This window comes from Aptenodytes forsteri, unplaced genomic scaffold (genome assembly GCF_000699145.1).
Source record: "Aptenodytes forsteri isolate BGI_AS27 unplaced genomic scaffold, ASM69914v1 Scaffold408, whole genome shotgun sequence".
NCBI lineage: Eukaryota > Metazoa > Chordata > Aves > Sphenisciformes > Spheniscidae > Aptenodytes > Aptenodytes forsteri.
The window spans coordinates 668,214-686,173 of NW_008796048.1; the positions used below are offsets into that span (position 1 = coordinate 668,214).

Sequence of the window (17,960 nt, forward strand, 5' to 3'; positions counted from 1 at the left end):
GTTACTGTTAAAAATACAACTTCTAGTGAAGTGTTTTCTGAGATTACACCTCTTCCAGGTACTGCCCAGAAAGGATTCATGCTTGAGCCAGCAGAAGCAATAAAGTTAGATTGTCTGTATTACCATGTTTTTCAAATACAGACTTTTTGAGCCCATTACTGCTGTTGTGGAATTTTAACAGTCCAGAAAACTGGAGTTGCAGGGTTTTGTTTTGGTTTGGTTTTTTTGGTTTTTTGTTTCAGAAGGCAACAGAGAAAATTTCCCCAGTTCTTGGAATGTATTTTAATGGCTTGTGAAGGTCTCAGTGTCCTTGAGAAAAATAAACTCATTTTATCTTCTTGTGTCATCTCACAGTCCTCCTTCTGAAGTCTGTGACCAGTTGTAATCTTTCCCATATTCTGCAAGGAGCACACGAGGAATAAATTATCCATAATGGGTTTTACAAGACCATGTCATGGGATGTTTAAAGAGAAAGCCGAGCTCCTAGGCCAGAGCAGTGCTTTTTCTACTAAACGGAGGGGCTGGATCAGCTACCAAACACAGACCTTTGAGGTTCCTTTAGAAGGGTCATTAGCTCTTTCCTGGTTTTCTCTCGGGGTGATTCCTGCTTCAAGGAGGAGTGTTTGCCCATCCAAGTACAAAAGTTTGAAGTAAGGGCGAAATTCTTATTTCTTCTTGTTGATTTACTGTTTGTGTGCCTGTAGAGAGAGGTTTGATGGCAGGTCTCTGGAAGTTTTCTTTCTGAGAGGTTTAAGGCTGGGTAGAGTGACTGGAAGTGATTGGGATTGCTACAGTCACTCTTCAGATGATTTTTTACTGCCTTTCAATGTGAATTAAGAATAAAGCTCTGTCAAGGAACTTTTGCCAACATAGCATTTTTATTCGCATTTATTTAATGACATTTCTTGAATGAAAAGGCCTTAAAAGTAAAAATGTTACCATCCTGCTTCCAGTAGCTCAGCATCAACATATGGTGAATTTTTATTAGTCAAAGCAATTCTTTTTTTTTTTCTTCCCACAGCATTAGTGGCACCTACACCTGAGGTGGCGACTTGCTTAGCTTGGCTATCCCAGTGTCGAAGCTCCCTTTGGGAGCAAAGCTACTGCGTTTGCAGAGAGCAGCTCAGCGTGGCTGCAGACCTTTCCCGTGGGCCGGGATGGATTGTCCTCTGGCAGCGCCAGGCTCTGCTGTAGAGGCCAAGTGACGACCCTGGGGCAGACACTCGCCTTGTAGGGAATAAAGCTGGTTGATGTGAAGCCTACCCTTAGGGACTGTAAATTTTATTTAGGCTCTGTGATTTGTCACATGCGTGAGCTTGAAATTTAAAATAGGCGATTTGGGGGTGAAATTCATGTGACCACCTGTACTACACTGACTGTGGAGGGTGCCGAGAGTGATTAGCAATGACAAAAGGTCTGCTCTGTATATATCTAAGGTAAAGTTATCTTTGCAAAAAATTTGCAATTTGCACAGTGTTTTTTTCCAGGTATCACACTTCTATCACCCTTTTCCTCTGAATCTGCAATCACTTCACAAACTGAGTGTTATTGTCACTATTATCATCTTAATTTTACAGATGGAGGTGCTAAGGACGAGGTGGTTATCCTTTGCCAAAGATTTGCGATGAGTTCATGCTGTGACAGTGAAAGTTTCGGTCCCCAGCCCCACCGCTCTCTCTTCACCCTCCTTGTGTTTTGGCGCTGAGATCGGGTTTTCTCCTGCTTGGAAGTGCAATGCATTATTTCACTCAAGAATTTTTTGGTTTCAGGGGTTTGTTTTGGTGTCTTTTTTAGTAAATCACTTAACCTAGCAAGAACCCGAGGCAGATTCAAAGATGTGCCTGCTGTCACACTCCTTCAGGAGCAACTCGTCTGCCTGAAACCTGGAATCTGCTGAAATGATTGCTGGTGCTTCAGCTGGCACTGCTTGCACTAAGGTTTTGCTGCGTCTTCAATCAATTTTTTGTAGAATCAGAATTTTGGTTAAAACAAAAAAAAAAGGTTGTTTGCACTGCAAAGATTCCTTGCGAATAAACCAGTGACCTGTTTTCCTGCCAGTCCGGCCTTGCAGCATTTCAGCTACAGAGGAGCAGAACGACAAAGCAGGAGTTGCACATCAGTGAGCTGTGAAGTCTGCTCTCCAGAGCAGTAAACTCCTGTTTACCTCACAGGAGTGCTAATTTCGGCACCTGCTTTTGAAACACTTAATGGGGAATTTATTAAGCACAGGCAACGTCAAGGCAGTTCTGAAAATCTTCCTGGGGGACCATGATGCAAAACGGCACCCAAAGGGAAAGCTGCTCTGCTTGAACCTTAGACGAACCTTTACACGGGTTTTTAAATGCCAGGGGATACAGATCTCGATACAGAGGTTGTCACGTCTATTAAGGAATTGTTTATTTTAGGAACTCATCGTCACAAGAAGCTTCAGGATTCAGCGGGCTCAGTCCTTGCCACCTCAGCAGTCGCCATCTCCTGTGGCTTTATTCTTTTATAAAAAGATCATGCTTCTCTTCCAAAATAGGTAGAATATTTTATCCCCGCAGCCTCCGGGAAGACTGTTCCAGAATGTCACTGCTAAAACCACCCTCTGCTTGCCAGTCTGCATTTATTATTTATCAGCAGCCTAAATCCATTTTTTTTTTTTTATTGTGCCAACATTTTAATACCCGAGCGGTTGCTCCCCTGCTATCTGTAGTGGAGATCTCCTCTGTAGAGGAGTTGAAAAGGACCCAGCTCACATCCCCCCGCCATTCTCACACCAGGCTGTACCAGGCCCTGTCTGCCACCGTAACCACGTACTTGGTTGCTCCTTCAGTAGAAAAGAGCAGATCCTGCCCTGCTGTAAGCCTCGAGGCTCGCCTTTAAACTTTGTACCTGAAATTTGGACAGTTTGGGCTCTTGAGGAAATGCTAAGAGCACCTGTAAACTTCAAGATAAAATTACAGTTCTGAGAAAGTATTTACAGGGAAAAAATGCTCATTTGCAAAGCCCTTTTCTGCGTGGTGGGGATGTGGCATAAACCAGAAGTATTGGGTCCTGTAAACTTAATTTGAAACAGGCAGATGTCATAACTGAACAAGTGAACTATGTCTTCCTGCCTCGACATAGTGCCCTGCAAGAGCTGGGGATGCTCCTGTTTCTTTGGTTGCATGAGAGCAGTTTGATGGTTTTGAGGTAGCCCTGAGAATTTTAAAATATCCCCAAATTAATCTGGCATCTGAGCGTTGACCACGTACCCCAGGGTGAATCGTTGTTTGGCAATACTGCAGGAAATTCATTCACAAAATGGGAATTGAGAGAGTTGTGGTGCAGGAGCTTGTTTGTGAATAACATCCTGTTGCCTCAGCACCACGCTGGAGTTGTAGCTCAGCCGAGAGTGGTCAGACTCTGGAAAATATTGGTCTTTCAGTTGATTTGCATTGCTGATGAGGAAATATGTCACTGTAGCAGACTTGTCTGATCTGCCTTTGGTGTTACTCTTGGTGCTTTTAAGCAACACATCTATCAGAGGAGAGGTCACCTGATCTCTAGATAATAACTGCTTGACACAAGACATACATTACTCTTTCTTCCTATGATAATTGAGCTTACGGATTTGTTTTTGTCTGTTTCTGTCCTTGTTCAGAATAAGTTTAACCATACACAAAGCATCCTCTGCACATCCTCTTTACCAAAAAACCTTAACATATTCAAATACCTGGGATACAGATATTAGTAGAACAGAGTACTGGGATAACTCTATCCCTCTGTTCCATCCACTTAGCAACAGCACGGACCCAAGATATTTTATATTTTTAAGTAAGAGGCAACATGGAGAACATACAGAAGGTGAACACCGAATATCGAAATGGGACTTGGACGAGCAAATCGTTTTTATTCCTTAATTTGTAGGTGGTTAATCTTTTTTCCTGAAACAAATAGGATTGGTTTGCTCACTAGTTTATAAATACAAGGACTGCATTCAGGAGTTGGTTGCAGGACCGAGTAAATTTGTTAGGTTAGTTGATCTCATTAAGGCGTATAAGGTTACTACTGCTCTGCAATGCATTTAGGTTATAAACTGAGGTCCTTCTAACAATACAAAATTGGTTGGTAAGGACGGTCCCTCTTGTCCAGGTTTCACTGGTTTCTTTCGGTGATATTGCCTGCTGTTGGTGGTATACATCTTGGGTTTTTTTCTCGTGTTTTATTTAGGTTGCTGACACTGTAGCTGCAGTTTACTCACAAGATACCAACCAAACACTAATATTTGGAGAAACACTTGGATACGTACAGTTCCTCACCCAGGATGCCCTTCAAAGCTGGATTAGAACTGACTGAATTGCAGAATATGACTGTCCCTGAAGATGATAACATCAGCAATGATTCAAATGATTTCACAGAGGTGGAAAATGGCCAGATAAATAGGTGAGTATTTTTCCACTGACGCTGCCTGTGCTAAGAAACACACCGTTTAAAAACAGCATTCTAATTTTCAGTATATGTCTTGAATTATTCATTACCAAGTCATGCTCCATTTGAAGATGTAATTTGAATTTCATATGTGACATCTGTTGGGCATAGGCTGCAACAGCAGATAAAGCAAACAGTGGCAATTTATTCATCGTTTTGAATCTTTCAAATTAGTCTAATAAAATGCACAAACTTATAATGTAGCAAAAAGCCAACATTTTTAAATGTCTGCTTGCACACAGCAAAGAAGTAATAATAATTAATACAACTAGACCAACGGCATAATTTGGGACAAATCGCTTTGTTGACCTTTGCTCTCTGATATGACAATTTTAACCTACCTGGCCACCTCCATGCACCCAAACTCCTGGGGATTTACAGCTGGTGTTGCTGGCAGCAAAGGTAGTCCCGGTCCACGTTCACAATTCAGCAAGGTAAACTGGGCAGCGGCTGTCGTCCCCTGAAGCAAGGATGGCAAGAAGCTGGTAAAACAGAGACATATACCTAACTCAGGTCAAGTTTGAAAAATGCATCTATTTATCAATATTGGTGAAAATAATTTCATTTGTTTAAATTAGGCTGTAGACTTTTCCTATAAGCTGTGCAGTCATTTCAAAGAGCAGCCTGTTCCACCTGAGAGCGGTTCTTCAGGCCCTCCTACCAGCCTCCAACAGGTGCTGAGCCGTCCTGTTTACAGCAAAGACCTGCTGACGGACGCTCTTTGGGTTTTGTGAGCTGTAAAACAAGGAGCTGTTTTTTGATCAAACTTCCTGTTCAAATATTGCAAACAGAGGTGGAGCACGCTGGCCGGGCAGTGCCTGCGCGGGGATCCAGCCCTGCCCGGCACTGGTGCTGCTGGGAAGCCTCTGCCGGCACATCATCCTGCTCCTTTACTGCTGGGCTGCCACCTCCTGTGTTTATGGTCTTTAAAAACCTCTTCTCTTGCCCTTTCTTCCTTTTGGCAGCAGCTTCCCTGGCTACCCAGAGAAACTCACTTTCTAGTGTAAAAACAAAATTAAGAGTTGGTTTTTCCCAAGCGAGGGTAGAGTTGTGTGGCTCGCGTGGCCATGCGGGTGGACAGGGAGCTTGGTCGCGGGGATAAGCACCCGCTGTTGGCCATACCATGCACATAGCAAAACCAGTTGGCCAGAGCCCGGGACCAAGCAGGGGGCCCTGGCTGGCAGCGTGGGCGAGCCCCCCGCCCCCAGCAGGAGGGTGCCAGCCTGCCCCCCCCCGCCGCCTGCACGGGGGTGCGACCGCAGCGCAGCTGCACTGATGAAGATTAGAGCTGGTCAGGAATTTTCTGATGCAACTGCTTTGATGGAAAGTGCCAAAACGAAACATAAACCACTTCGGTAAAAAAAAAAAAAAAAAAAGAAAAAAAGAAAAAGGAAAAAAAGCTAAAAAACGGCAAGAGCGAGGAAAAAAAACCCTCCAAATTTGCCAAAACAAAACAGTTCCAGTATGAACCTGCTTGCTTTCCTGCTGGCTCACTTTGTAAGGCGAGGAGCTCAGGGGCTGACAGTGGTAAATTCGCTCCCTGGAGCCTGCCGAGGATTTATATCCTTGAGAGGAGAAGGGCTGTATTCGGCTGGCTGCGCCTCCCCAGCGCTTTGGCTGGTGCCACCAGTAACTCTTACGGGGAAAAACCCTGCTAGCGCTTCATCTTTCAGTGAATGTTTATGGAGGGTGGGGAAGGAGCGTGCCGTATGTGCCTGATCCTCAGTGGTCACGATGTGCTCTGTGGAGTAAGGGCGTAGTAAGTGTGGCGAGGTCTGGGTCGGATCCAGACTGCCTGCAAAGGGAAGAAGAAAAGTGGGGTGAGGAAAGAGCATCAGAAACTCAGAGACAGAATTTCTGATTGCTAACACCTGCGTAAAAAAAAAAAAAAAAAAAAAGAAAAAAAGAAAAAGGAAAAAAAGCTAAAAAACGGCAAGAGCAAGGAAAAAAAACCCTCCAAATTTGCCAAAACAAAACAGTTCCAGTATGAACCTGCTTGCTTTCCTGCTGGCTCACTTTGTAAGGCGAGGAGCTCAGGGGCTGACAGTGGTAAATTCGCTCCCTGGAGCCTGCCGAGGATTTATATCCTTGAGAGGAGAAGGGCTGTATTCGGCTGGCTGCGCCTCCCCAGCGCTTTGGCTGGTGCCACCAGTAACTCTTACGGGGAAAAACCCTGCTAGCGCTTCATCTTTCAGTGAATGTTTATGGAGGGTGGGGAAGGAGCGTGCCGTATGTGCCTGATCCTCAGTGGTCACGATGTGCTCTGTGGAGTAAGGGCGTAGTAAGTGTGGCGAGGTCTGGGTCGGATCCAGACTGCCTGCAAAGGGAAGAAGAAAAGTGGGGTGAGGAAAGAGCATCAGAAACTCAGAGACAGAATTTCTGATTGCTGTTCTGGCTCTTAGGGCAGATGAACATATTCCACAGTTTTCCGTTCCCTTCTGGGTATCTTTTTTCCTCTGCAGAGCATCATTTGCTTGTAGGATGTAGCCCATTACAATTGTCTTATCCCGCTGCTGGGGTGGCTGCAGGGTAGCTACTTACTCATGCATGCCATACACAAGTATTTTTCCCTATATATCCTGGTGTGTTCATGTTCCCCTCCATGGCTAAAACAAGAGTTTCAAGGCAGCTCGCGCTGACCGCAGCTTCCAGCACAGCAGCACGTTGGCACTGGCGCAGCCCCGTCGGCGTCCCCTGGGGCTGTGGCTGAGCCACCCATGGCCGCTGGCTTGTGCAAGCACCTCCACACCAACATGGGTGACGAGCCGGTGGGCAGACCCTGCTCTGTACCCCGTGCCAAACGCATCCTGAAAGGATGTGGTTATTGCCCTTTATGACTATTTTGGCAAATGTCCTGTCTCCGTGGAATAAGAGGTTAGCGGGCATATGGAAGAAATAATTTTGTGCTGCCTGGCACACGGTGCAAGGTCTTGTGAAACTCCAAAGTCATCAAAATCAGTGGGACTTTTTCTGTTGATTTCACTTGAGCTTTAGATTAGATCTGTAATTTTCAACTAACTTTTTTTTCTTGTTTCAACCTGGTGGTTGAAACCTGCACTCTGTATTTAATTTCAAACTTTTTTTTTCTTCCAATGCATAATTTTTCAAGCTCAATGTATAGCAGAGTTTTTAAGGGTCTTTTGGAGAAGGTACACCAGGGAGAAGCTGATTCCAGGTCTGGTTGTAAACTCCAAATATTTCTTGATGTTGGAAAATAATTCTCTAGTTTCCTTTGGATTTCCAGCCTTTTCTGGGCTGTATGCAGGGAGTTGTATGTAGGGAGGGGATGTTGTTTGGAAGGGGCTGTACTGGGAGGGGTTTTTCTTTGTATGCAGATGTTCAATTTCTTCTGGGAACGTCGATAAAGAGACTTGCATCAAATCCAGACATGGATTTGGTGTCTTTTAACCATGTATCCTGTCTATAAAACTTTGCCATCTCTGCACATAACTGTAAACCAGTATTTAGGTGACCTACAGCTTATCTGTAACTACAACGATGCTCTCAGGAAGCTGCTGGCTGAATGTCTGTCTTGGTTTACAGCTACTAGTAAGTTATCAGCACCCCTTGTTCAGTCAACAAGGTTGTTAGTAGGTATACCCAGGTCTGGTCCAAGTTTCATAGTGTAAGCCAGACCAAGGTTTCTTCTGCATTTCTTGTTCCTGCCTGCCCTGGAAATCTTTCCCGTTGCTCAAGCTAGGGCTCAGTTTAAGAAGCTGCCTGAGGATAAAGTTCTGTCATCTTGGCAAAGCTAGCTTTCCCTAACAAATGTTTAAGGCATTGTCAAATATCACTTTAATTTAATTATGTTTAAACATATCTGAGATGGCTAAATGGTTTTTGGCTAACTCTCCTTAGCCAAAATGGTTAGCTCAAGGATATCGCCTTAATCAAAGATTTCTCATTTAAGTCCTTTAATAAATTAAATTTGGAAACCATAGTTAAACATGGTCCTTTTAAAACCACTTCATCAATAAGACTAAGTTTCTACTTTGCACTAAATCAAACCAGGAAAAGAATTAGATGAAGAAATTCTTTCCAAGCCAACCGTGAGGCTTCATGCATCGCAAGGATCAGCCGATTGTTTTTCGGCCAGGACTTTTTATTAACATATCTGAAAAGTTTCATATAAGCTGCTCATACTCAGCTGTGATGTAGGAAGCACAACAGGAAAGCAGAAACATATAAGAACAGGTTATGTCTTTTAATCATGAGTAAAGCGTTTGAAATGAAGACAACAAACAGCGCAAATGGATTTCTTGCTTGTCTGGGAGTCACAAGGCTTTGATGGCACAGACGGTCCTACTGCGCACTTCCACAGCAGCTGTCACAGTGGCCTCTAGTCCTTGGGAGGGCTGGGAGAGGCTGGAGTAAACAGTCGTTTCACTTCATTCGTGTCATATTTATAAAGGTCAAATATACAACATTCTGTGACAATGAATAGCTCGTTTTCTAAGCACACCTATTAAGCAGAGCAGATGCATGTCACGGTTTAACTAGAAATTCCAGTATTCAAAGATATGTTCCCTTTCATATGCTGTAGGGGAAGAAAAAACACCCTGAAATGAAAAAAATGTTTATAAAAAGCAAAACCTTGGGAAAATCTGTTTCTGTTGAATCCATTGGATTACTTTCCCCCTACTTTTTTTTTTTCCCCCCTTAAGTTCAGTAATACATTCCATTTATGGAAAACTTAGGTTGTCATACGGTACGTCTGTACCACCTACCGAGCCTGGTCCCGAGGCAACCTTCTTGTCTGGACTTGCAGGTTAAGTTGCCTGCAATAGCAAATGCAGCACAGCCTCCGGATCATGCAGACCCCACATCCCCCACCACTGCATCGCTGCTGAGCTTTCTGGGCAAGCCATCCTGGGGCTGGGAGGCAGGGGCTGGGAAGCCCCCCGTAAAAAAGCTGGGCGCAATGCTGTGTACCTCATGGAAGGTGTGATATAGGAGCCCGGTGGCCACATTCCCGTGTCTGACTTTGCCCTCCTGAACACATCACACAGCATAAATGGAGAAAAATGTGCAGTGTGACGTGGTAAACGTGGGGTGGATGAGGATCCCAGCTTATAATAGGAGATGAGAGGCTGGACAACAAGCCCAGTCCATTTTAATGTAGGACTAACTCAAAAGAAAGTACTTTGGATCGATTTATCAAATCGGACTAGTTTTCTTAAAAGTCGCGTCCAGAAGGAAATAATGTGTTTGTTGGCCACAGAAGATAACAGCTCTGCAGAAGCTGTTTACTCTGTCAAAAGTATTCTAATGGGAAGTCCCACAGTCCCTTTATGTTCAAGCAATATTACTCAAGTATTGTCTCTATCATGTGTTAGTTCTTTAACAATAATTTTCATTGAACTTCAATACCAGGTGGCAATAATAATAGTATCTACAAATTTGTTATTTTTGTAATTATTAAGGGGGGACTGGCTGCAGAGGGATGAGGAGAAGTGGGGGGAGCAGACTAGTTACTTCTATCATAACTCTGACAAAATCTAAAATGACACATGATCTCCATAAATGACAGAAGAAGGCAAAGTCCACAGATGTTCCCAGCAGCACTTGCAAATCCAAAAGAGACAAAACTCTTCTCTGTGCTCTTGCCTGTACAAAATGCCCGCGGGGTGTTTCAAGAGAGAGCTGGAATGTCTTTTTCAAACCATTCACACTCTGCTGCTTGTGTTCAAGAGATGGGCTTTAAACAGACATGAAAAAAAAAAGCACACGCTCTGAATCAGGTTGAGATTTTATTCCATGAGGATGAAATACCTAGACAGTGAGCTTTGGAAAGTTAATTTTGGATCAGTCTGTCTTAGAAGTGGTTGCTTTTCACTTCTTAAAACAGTGGGGGAGGTTCAGCCATCTATTCCAACTGCGTTAGGGCTGGTAAACCTGGCACAGTGGCTGTATTTTGCAGCAAATTGGTTGCTGAAGTTAGTAGTTTAAAAAATAGAGGAGAAGCCTATAGTTGGTTTTTGTTGATAAAAAGGAAGTCAAAGCAGACCAATGGGTAGGAGTCAAAGTTGCAACAAAACCAGCAAAAATACTACATACATTTTGCCAGCTATGCCCGGATTTAAGGGAGAAACACAAAACGTGTATGTAGTACACAGAATGTTAAGGTCACGGGGCCCAGTGTCTCAGCTGTGGAAGCCAAGTCAGCAGCATTACAGCTACATGATTCTGGCATAGACATAGAAGCTGTGCTAGCATATATTGCTAGTAATTAGGCCACAACCGGGGTAGTACGGAAGTTTGATACAGCTCTGTCTTTATGAGTTCACGGTTATATTACCAGCCGGAATACCTTTGGATGTACTCAAATGATGCACAGTCTTGAGTCACAGTTTGAACTGTACGTCACCAGCCAGCAGACGTTCCCAGCTGTGGGAAAGGACCAGCGGTGCTGCTCTTTGTGTTCAGCGTACTGTTTGGCTGTTTTAATTTAAGAAGAATCACCTTAATTTACCTGCAGCAGAAAGGGTCTCTGACACTTGGTGACAGCCCCTGGTTAGGTATGTAACACGTACGATGGCTGATGCATTAGCCAGTGCAGCCTAAGAACCATCTGTGGATTAATGAAGATGCCAGGGGCTTAATTGTGCATAAACCTGCAAAAGATGAAAAGCTGAAAGAATGCTTTATACAAACTAAAATGTTTGCTGAAGAGAGGATCTGGGAGAAACTAACAGCTCATCCAAATCAGAAGTGTCGTAAATCCCAAGGATACCGACACAGCCGCAGGAGGCAAATCTTGTTCTGGTGACAGTAAGTTCCTAAATGTGGGTATATCAAGGACACAGAACAAGTAAAGGGTGCAGAGAAAGAAAAGCTGTTTATTCCATGTTTCCCTGCACAGAAGTGTTTAATTTTGCAGTATGGCGAATTCAGTATTGAGTTTTGAAAGACACTTAAGTGAAAAAATCCAGTAGCCCAGAACAGTGCACCAACAGAGCACGTTGCCCAGTTGAGGATGGTCCGGGCAGTGCTGGCTGTGTGCAGCACCTCTTCCTCCTCTTAACTCCAGCCATACCAACCCTATGGTGGCAATTTAGGGTTTTGCAGGGTGCCACAGTATCACCCGACGCTGAGGGGACAGACAGGGTCTTTTAGGGATCCTTGGCAGAATGATGACAGCACTAGATTGTAGTTACAATTAAAGCTTTATTTTCTTAACAGGATATTATGATTAGTATAGCACAGAATTTATTATTAGAATGGCACGGGATTTCTAGAAGCAGAATCAATGTAGTGCAATCTATAAGTAGCATAATACAGAATTTATAATACAACTTAACTTATAATTTCTAATCACCTGAACCCTCTGCAGATCGGGTCAAATCTTAATACATGGTTTGCTGTATCAATGTAACAATCATAATCTAGACTCAAAAATCATATAAAAGAAGACGAGTCACTCCCTCAGTCCTTGGAGGAAGCAGAGGACAGTGGGGTGTCCCTGGCCACCGGGGGGGTCCCAGGTCACTGCCCAGCAGCAGCTCCGGTCCAAGTTCCCCACTTAGGACTTGTAACTGCTCGATTTTATGGACAGTGCTCTGGGTGCTGTTAGGCTTCCCTGCTCTGTGGTGGGGTCATCACCACCACCTGGAGGGCCAGGTGCCTGGGACCTTCTGGGCTGGCAAGGAAGGGAGTAATCGGCCTGGCACCCAGGAGTCTTGAGGCCAATAGGGAGGGGAAGAAGAAATCCGTTTGGTTTGTCTACTTGGTTCACAGGACCTTCAGGGCCTGATAATGAGGGAAAGGGAATGAATACATGACCCGCTCAGTCACAGAGAATGGCTGCTTGCCTCATATAATGGCGTTAGTTATGCTAACCACATTAGCTGGGGTCGGGAGCAGGGAGTACCGGTCACATGTACCTCTGCAGCACACCTGGAGAAGTATCTCCTCTTAGTGACTGTGCAAACAAATTACTTGCCAGTCCACAAAATTGGTGCTGCTTCTTTACTAAATCTCCTAAAAGACCATTCTGTATATATACATTTACTCTGATCTTGTGCTAGTGTTACCTTTATCGATGCCCAATGTACGCTGGTATCAGTGAAGCATAATCTGGCTCATTAAATAGTTACGAGTTTGACCTCTTTTCGCGTACAGTTTTCATACATTGCATATTTTGTAATCACATGCTGCTCATGGAATTAATGTGTGCACATTTTCTAAACGCTGGAAATAAATCCTCTGACTTCTTTTCAGCAAGTTTATTTCGGATCGAGAAAGCAGAAGAAGTCTCACAAACAGCCACCTGGAGAAGAAGAAATGCGATGAATATGTACGTCTCTCTTGCTGTTCTTTTCCCTGTCAAAACGAACTATGTGTTGGGCATATGAAGGGCTTTTAGACGTGGTCTTCAGAAGTGCTGGGCACACACAATTATAACTGAAATTCAGGTTCCAGTAGGAACTGCCTGTGCTCAGCACTTAAAAAAAACCCAAAACCAAAAACCCCAAGCATTTTGGTTGGGTTGAGGCAAGGGGTTCCCTCTGGCCTGTGTTAGGCAGGACGTCCTGGTGGTTCCTTATGGCCTTACAATATATAAATCATGCATGTAAGATGTTTCACAGGCATAGTGAAAGATGGGGTTTAAAATTGAAAGTGTAGTATGAGTTGTGTGTTGCCAATACCATTTACGTCAGTTTACAAAATCTATAGGAAAGCGATCAGAGTGTAGCTGTGACAGGGTTCAGCAACCCCCTTTTTCCTCTTTAAACCAATTTTTAAGTTGTTTCCATAGCAATAGTTACTTATATCTGATATATCACAAAACATGGAGTTTGAAGCATAGGTGCATTTCCCTGCTCCGTTCCAAGCTGTTGCTGACGCATTTTTTTTTTACTTTTTACTTCTTTTACTTCTCCAGATCCCAGGAACTACTTCACTGGGGATGTCCGTCTTCAACCTCAGCAATGCAATTATGGGCAGTGGGATTTTGGGTCTCGCTTTTGCCTTGGCCAACACGGGAATTCTCCTTTTTCTGTAAGTATTCGCACAGTGAGTAGCTGATCCCTGTGCAGTTTCACTGTGTTTAAAGAACGTGCGCGCTGCCAGCAAGCGGAGGGATTTATAGTCCATCTGTAATCAAGTACAGCATTCAAGCCTGAAAATGTTAGCTACAAGTTTCGGACATTTTTTTTTTTCAGTCAAATTTTTTTGGTGGGAAAAGCCACTACTTGTAGTGCTAGAGCAAATTAAGCCCATGTTATTTACTACTGACCTGAGCCTAGCCAGGGATTTTTCCTATGGTCCACAAGCTATACATACATTGGAAATATTCAGTAGTAATAGTTGCAGTGGGATAGTACCTAGTTCTTACTTGTGTCACAGGGTCTCCAGAGCTTTCATCAAAGCATGATGCAATAACTACTTTTTTTTAACCAAGAAAAAGAATATTTATATTCCTTTATATGTTACATATAATATTTTCATCTCACTCCCACAGTTTCTTCAGTTTCTTATATGAGAGTCCTTGAGAGCCAACATAAATATAGCCAAGATTTTAGTATAAAAAAGAAGTTGAGGTAGAGTACTTAACTCCAGCAAAAAAGAGGCATTTTGTAAAGGAGAATTTTATAGTTTAAAAATGAAACGGTGCCAGTGAATGAGTAAGACACAGTGTTATTCTGTGTTATTCTGGATCGCAGTATGAGACGTTTCATTGTGAAAAGTGATTGTTAAGAAATCAGTTGGGAATTGTGTGCAGATTTCAGTGATAAATGTTCATTGAGGGAAGAAATACAATAATTTACAGTCTTCGAGAACTGTTCAACACAGTTATTGAGTTTACAGGTTACTCTAAAGAGGTGTCATTTCTTGAATGTCAAATCTAAAAATGTAGAACTTTTGTTATTACTTAGGTTTTTGGGGAATATATAATATGCGCCCTGTATATAGCAGAGTGGATGGCCAAAGTGGTACGTATAGCCATCTGCTCTGGGGTTTTGTGCCAGGATAGCTACGTCCATGCTGCTAGCTTACAATTTGCTGTGGTTGGGTAAAATCTAGGAATAATCCAAGGAGTTAATCCATTTACATTAAGAATGTACAAAGTCTCATAATTGTGTTGTCACTAAGCTAGGCTATAAAGTAGCTGGACTTTAATTTAGGTCTTTCTTATGCAGAGGGACGGAGTTTATTTTATTTTTGCTGCTTTTTCTACCCAGTACTCTAACCGGTATGTGACACTCCACCCGTGCTCTGACAAGCACACCTCTGAGGGCACAGACTGGTGGTTGCAAAAACTGCTGTAACCAGAAAAAAAGAAGTTACCTCTCTTCAGCCTTGTTACCTCTTCTGTGATAATAGTGTCTCAGCCAAGGAGCACCCTCAATTTCTCCTTACTGCTTTAGTTTTCTATAATCTCATCCTCTTCTCATTCTTTCAGCAGTTTTTCATGAGAGTTAAGTGAAATGTGAAATGTGTTTGCTCTAAAGGATGTAAAAAGGCAGTTTCTTTTAAGTGAAGTAGATCAGACCAGTGATGTGAACATCAGAGAAACTTCTAACAATGTGTGATGGTGATTGGGCTCATCTTGGCCCGAGTAGTGAGTGTGTAGATCTGTACCACTATACTGTGTGAAAAACTGCCAAACCTAAATGTAGAGATTTTATAGAGTAAATAACAGCATCATTCTCTACAGAATTAACTGTGTGTATTTAAAAGTGGATAATTGTTTTTGTTAGCTTTATAATGCCTTTAGATCTGTTGGCCTGGAGATAGACTGGCCCGCTGAGATGAAAGGTAAGGAAGCTATCAGGGCCTAACTGACCAGCTTAGCAGAGCTTTCCCCTTTGAAGCCTGGAGATACAGGATCCTAATGTGGTGTCTGTAGTTATGCCTGAAAGTCGAACTGCTTTAAATGTTCTTTTATCATGCAATAATCTCAGTATTCTCAGAGTTAAACCTAGTCCATTAGTGTTAGATTTTTTCTCACACTCTCCTTCAGTGCATTTTTCCCATAAATGTATAGTTCTGCTGTCGCTATCACAGGTAGATCGTAGAACCGTTTCTGCTTTACAAGTGATTAAAGATAGAGTCCTAGCAATACTTTAATTGCTTTTTGCATGTGAGAAAGCACGTGCAAATTCATTGCTCTTGAGTAGCACAGTTCTGGAAAGTTTCTAGGTTGCTTTATCCAGTATTGGGATGCACCATCTCTGAAAAGTAGAAAGCCGGGGCAGAAAAAGTAAAGGAGCATTTTCCACACTAACAAAGCAGACCCGGCCTGATTCCCACTCTCACAACTTTTACGCTCCTGCAGTGTGAAGTGTGCACTGCTGTGCACACCTGGATCAGTTCAGATCCTACATTCTTGGCATAAGACATGCAACATAAACATGGCAATGAGTATATACTCTCACATCCTATTTGCATAAGTTAGTGCCGTAGCAAAGTGTCATGCTTTTTAGACAAAACAATTGAGGAAGGAACTCAGAGGAACTTAATCCCAGTATTGTTGATAACTATAGCCTAGACCAAAGAAGAGCATCCTTTCCTGTATGCAAAAGGGGAGAAAACCTTGCTGCAGAAGGATGGCACAAAAGGCTTGGGAAGTAAGAGATGGGCCAGGCCACCTAGGGATGGCAGGAACTAGCTCACCCTGCTTGTGGTTTCATCCTGGAGACCTGGCACCGGAGCGATGGATTGCGTTGCAGAGACATATGAGCCGGCCAAGTGCAAGGTGCCTTCAGCCCCATTTAGCCCGGCACTGCACATGATCTGAAAAACTGTGCTGATGCACAAGGCTTGTTAGATGAGATATAGTATGAGATTACAACTGAAGTTTCACACTGCTTTTTGCAGCCACTTCTGCTAGGGTAAACTGGAAGCAGTCACAAAGCCACAGCCTAACTCCTCCAGAGGTTTAGGGCACGCTGGCAGACCAGCCCCCTGGGAAGCCGTACGGTGGCAAACCCCATGCTCTGCCATGCTCTTCTGCACCCCATACCTTATGAGGGTTCAGAGCTGTTCTGTACAGTAAGGCAGGTGACTGCATGAGCCTCACAGGTCTTCTGGTCCCAAAGCCTGGGACTCCACAGAGGGCTGGGGACAGCGCATGTTTCAGCTGACCTGGTAATGTGGCATCTGGGAGCAAACAGCAGTGGCATCGCAGGAACAGTTTGCTCTTCCCAGCACTGTATCAGTCCCCTGCCCTAAACTGTTTATTCGGGATTTGTTGGAGGGAGGTGACTTTTGCATGTGCTGGTTGCTTGCATAGCTGCCAGCACTTCTTTAAAAGCAGGCAAACTAAAAAGTAGGGGAGTGCTTTTGGGACTGCAGCACAAGCTCCCCTGCTTCTGTTTTGAATTTGTGCAGAGCGAGTGGCATGGACATTTTCATTCCTTTCCAAGGGGTGGTTCTGGCATGAATATCCTTGTCCATACCACAGTCCTAACGCAAACAAGTTTTTCATACAGCGCTAATGAAAATGCCAAGTGTCTGTGTAAGAACCCTATGGGGAGCTAAGGACAACAGATCAGATAAATACCTGGCTGCTTGGGAGTGTTATTTTTACCACTGCAAAGACTCCATGAGCTCAGTGCCTGAAAAACGGGAGCTTTTAATATTAAAATAGACTTGATGCTTGCATGCGGAGCCGGAGCCATTTGGGGCTGGGAGTGAGTCAGCCCAGCAGCCGAGCACAGGGGGGCTGCGAGCACCATGCCTCCAGGCAGACAGGGGCTTAGCGGCTCTGCAGGGAACTCGGGCAGGAGCAGGGCTTAGCAAATCTGTAAAAAATGGAGCAGAGTGACCTCAGCCAGTACAGTCTCCCTTCCCTTCTCCACCTCCTTGAGGAGAAACACCCTTTGGGCTGTACAAAGAGTGTGTTGTTATTGTCAGCCATCATACTTTGTTGGCAAAAGAGCAGTTCCTCCTATCACCTCTTTATGTTTCTCCATGCTCCTCTGGCCCCAAGAAACTTGTGGGTCATTATTTGGCACTAAAGTATTTCTAGTCTAAAATAATAAAAAAGTGGGGAGAGGGGGCTTCTCATCTTGTTCTTTCTATGTATTCCCATGAAAAAGATGTGTTGCTGCCTATCTATGGCAGCAGCTTGTTTTCTGTTAAATTTTAGGCTTGTTTTTCTCGGTGTCCTGAGGGTAGTTGTCATAATAAAGAGAGGAATTGCCAACAGATTGTCTGAATGCTCTTCACACGCATCATGAAAACATCATCAGGTCTTTATGTGTCAGAGTGTTGGAGGGGAAGGCACACATGGTGCTTGGCTTAAAGACATAGAGCAATGAGCAAATGTGTTTTTATGCACTTAGCCCCCGGCACTGACTAATTATCATTTGTGCCAGCAAGTTCCCGACACAAACAGTTTGGTCATTACTTCCTGCAATTCTTCTACATTAAGTCAAATTATGGATCACGGCAGACCAAGAGTGACATCAGTGAGGGAACACCAGTCCCCACCTGGACAAAGTATAAGCCTTTGGTTTCTGCCTTTATTCCCAAGGGAAGCCAGTCGAGCCTTAACT

General features: G+C 43.7%; 1 protein-coding gene across 1 annotated transcript in view; it reads left to right on the plus strand.

Moving 5' to 3' along the window:
• Positions 1 to 4,257: 4,257 nt before the first annotated feature.
• Positions 4,258 to 17,960, plus strand: part of SLC38A1 (solute carrier family 38 member 1) — a 28,721-nt gene continuing 15,018 nt past the window's right edge. The window contains exons 1-3 of the mRNA XM_009286205.2: positions 4,258 to 4,410; positions 12,676 to 12,751; positions 13,340 to 13,455. Coding sequence (XP_009284480.1) covers positions 4,292 to 4,410; positions 12,676 to 12,751; positions 13,340 to 13,455 — 311 coding nt within the window. The 5' untranslated portion in view covers positions 4,258 to 4,291. The remainder of the gene's footprint in view (positions 4,411 to 12,675; positions 12,752 to 13,339; positions 13,456 to 17,960) is intronic.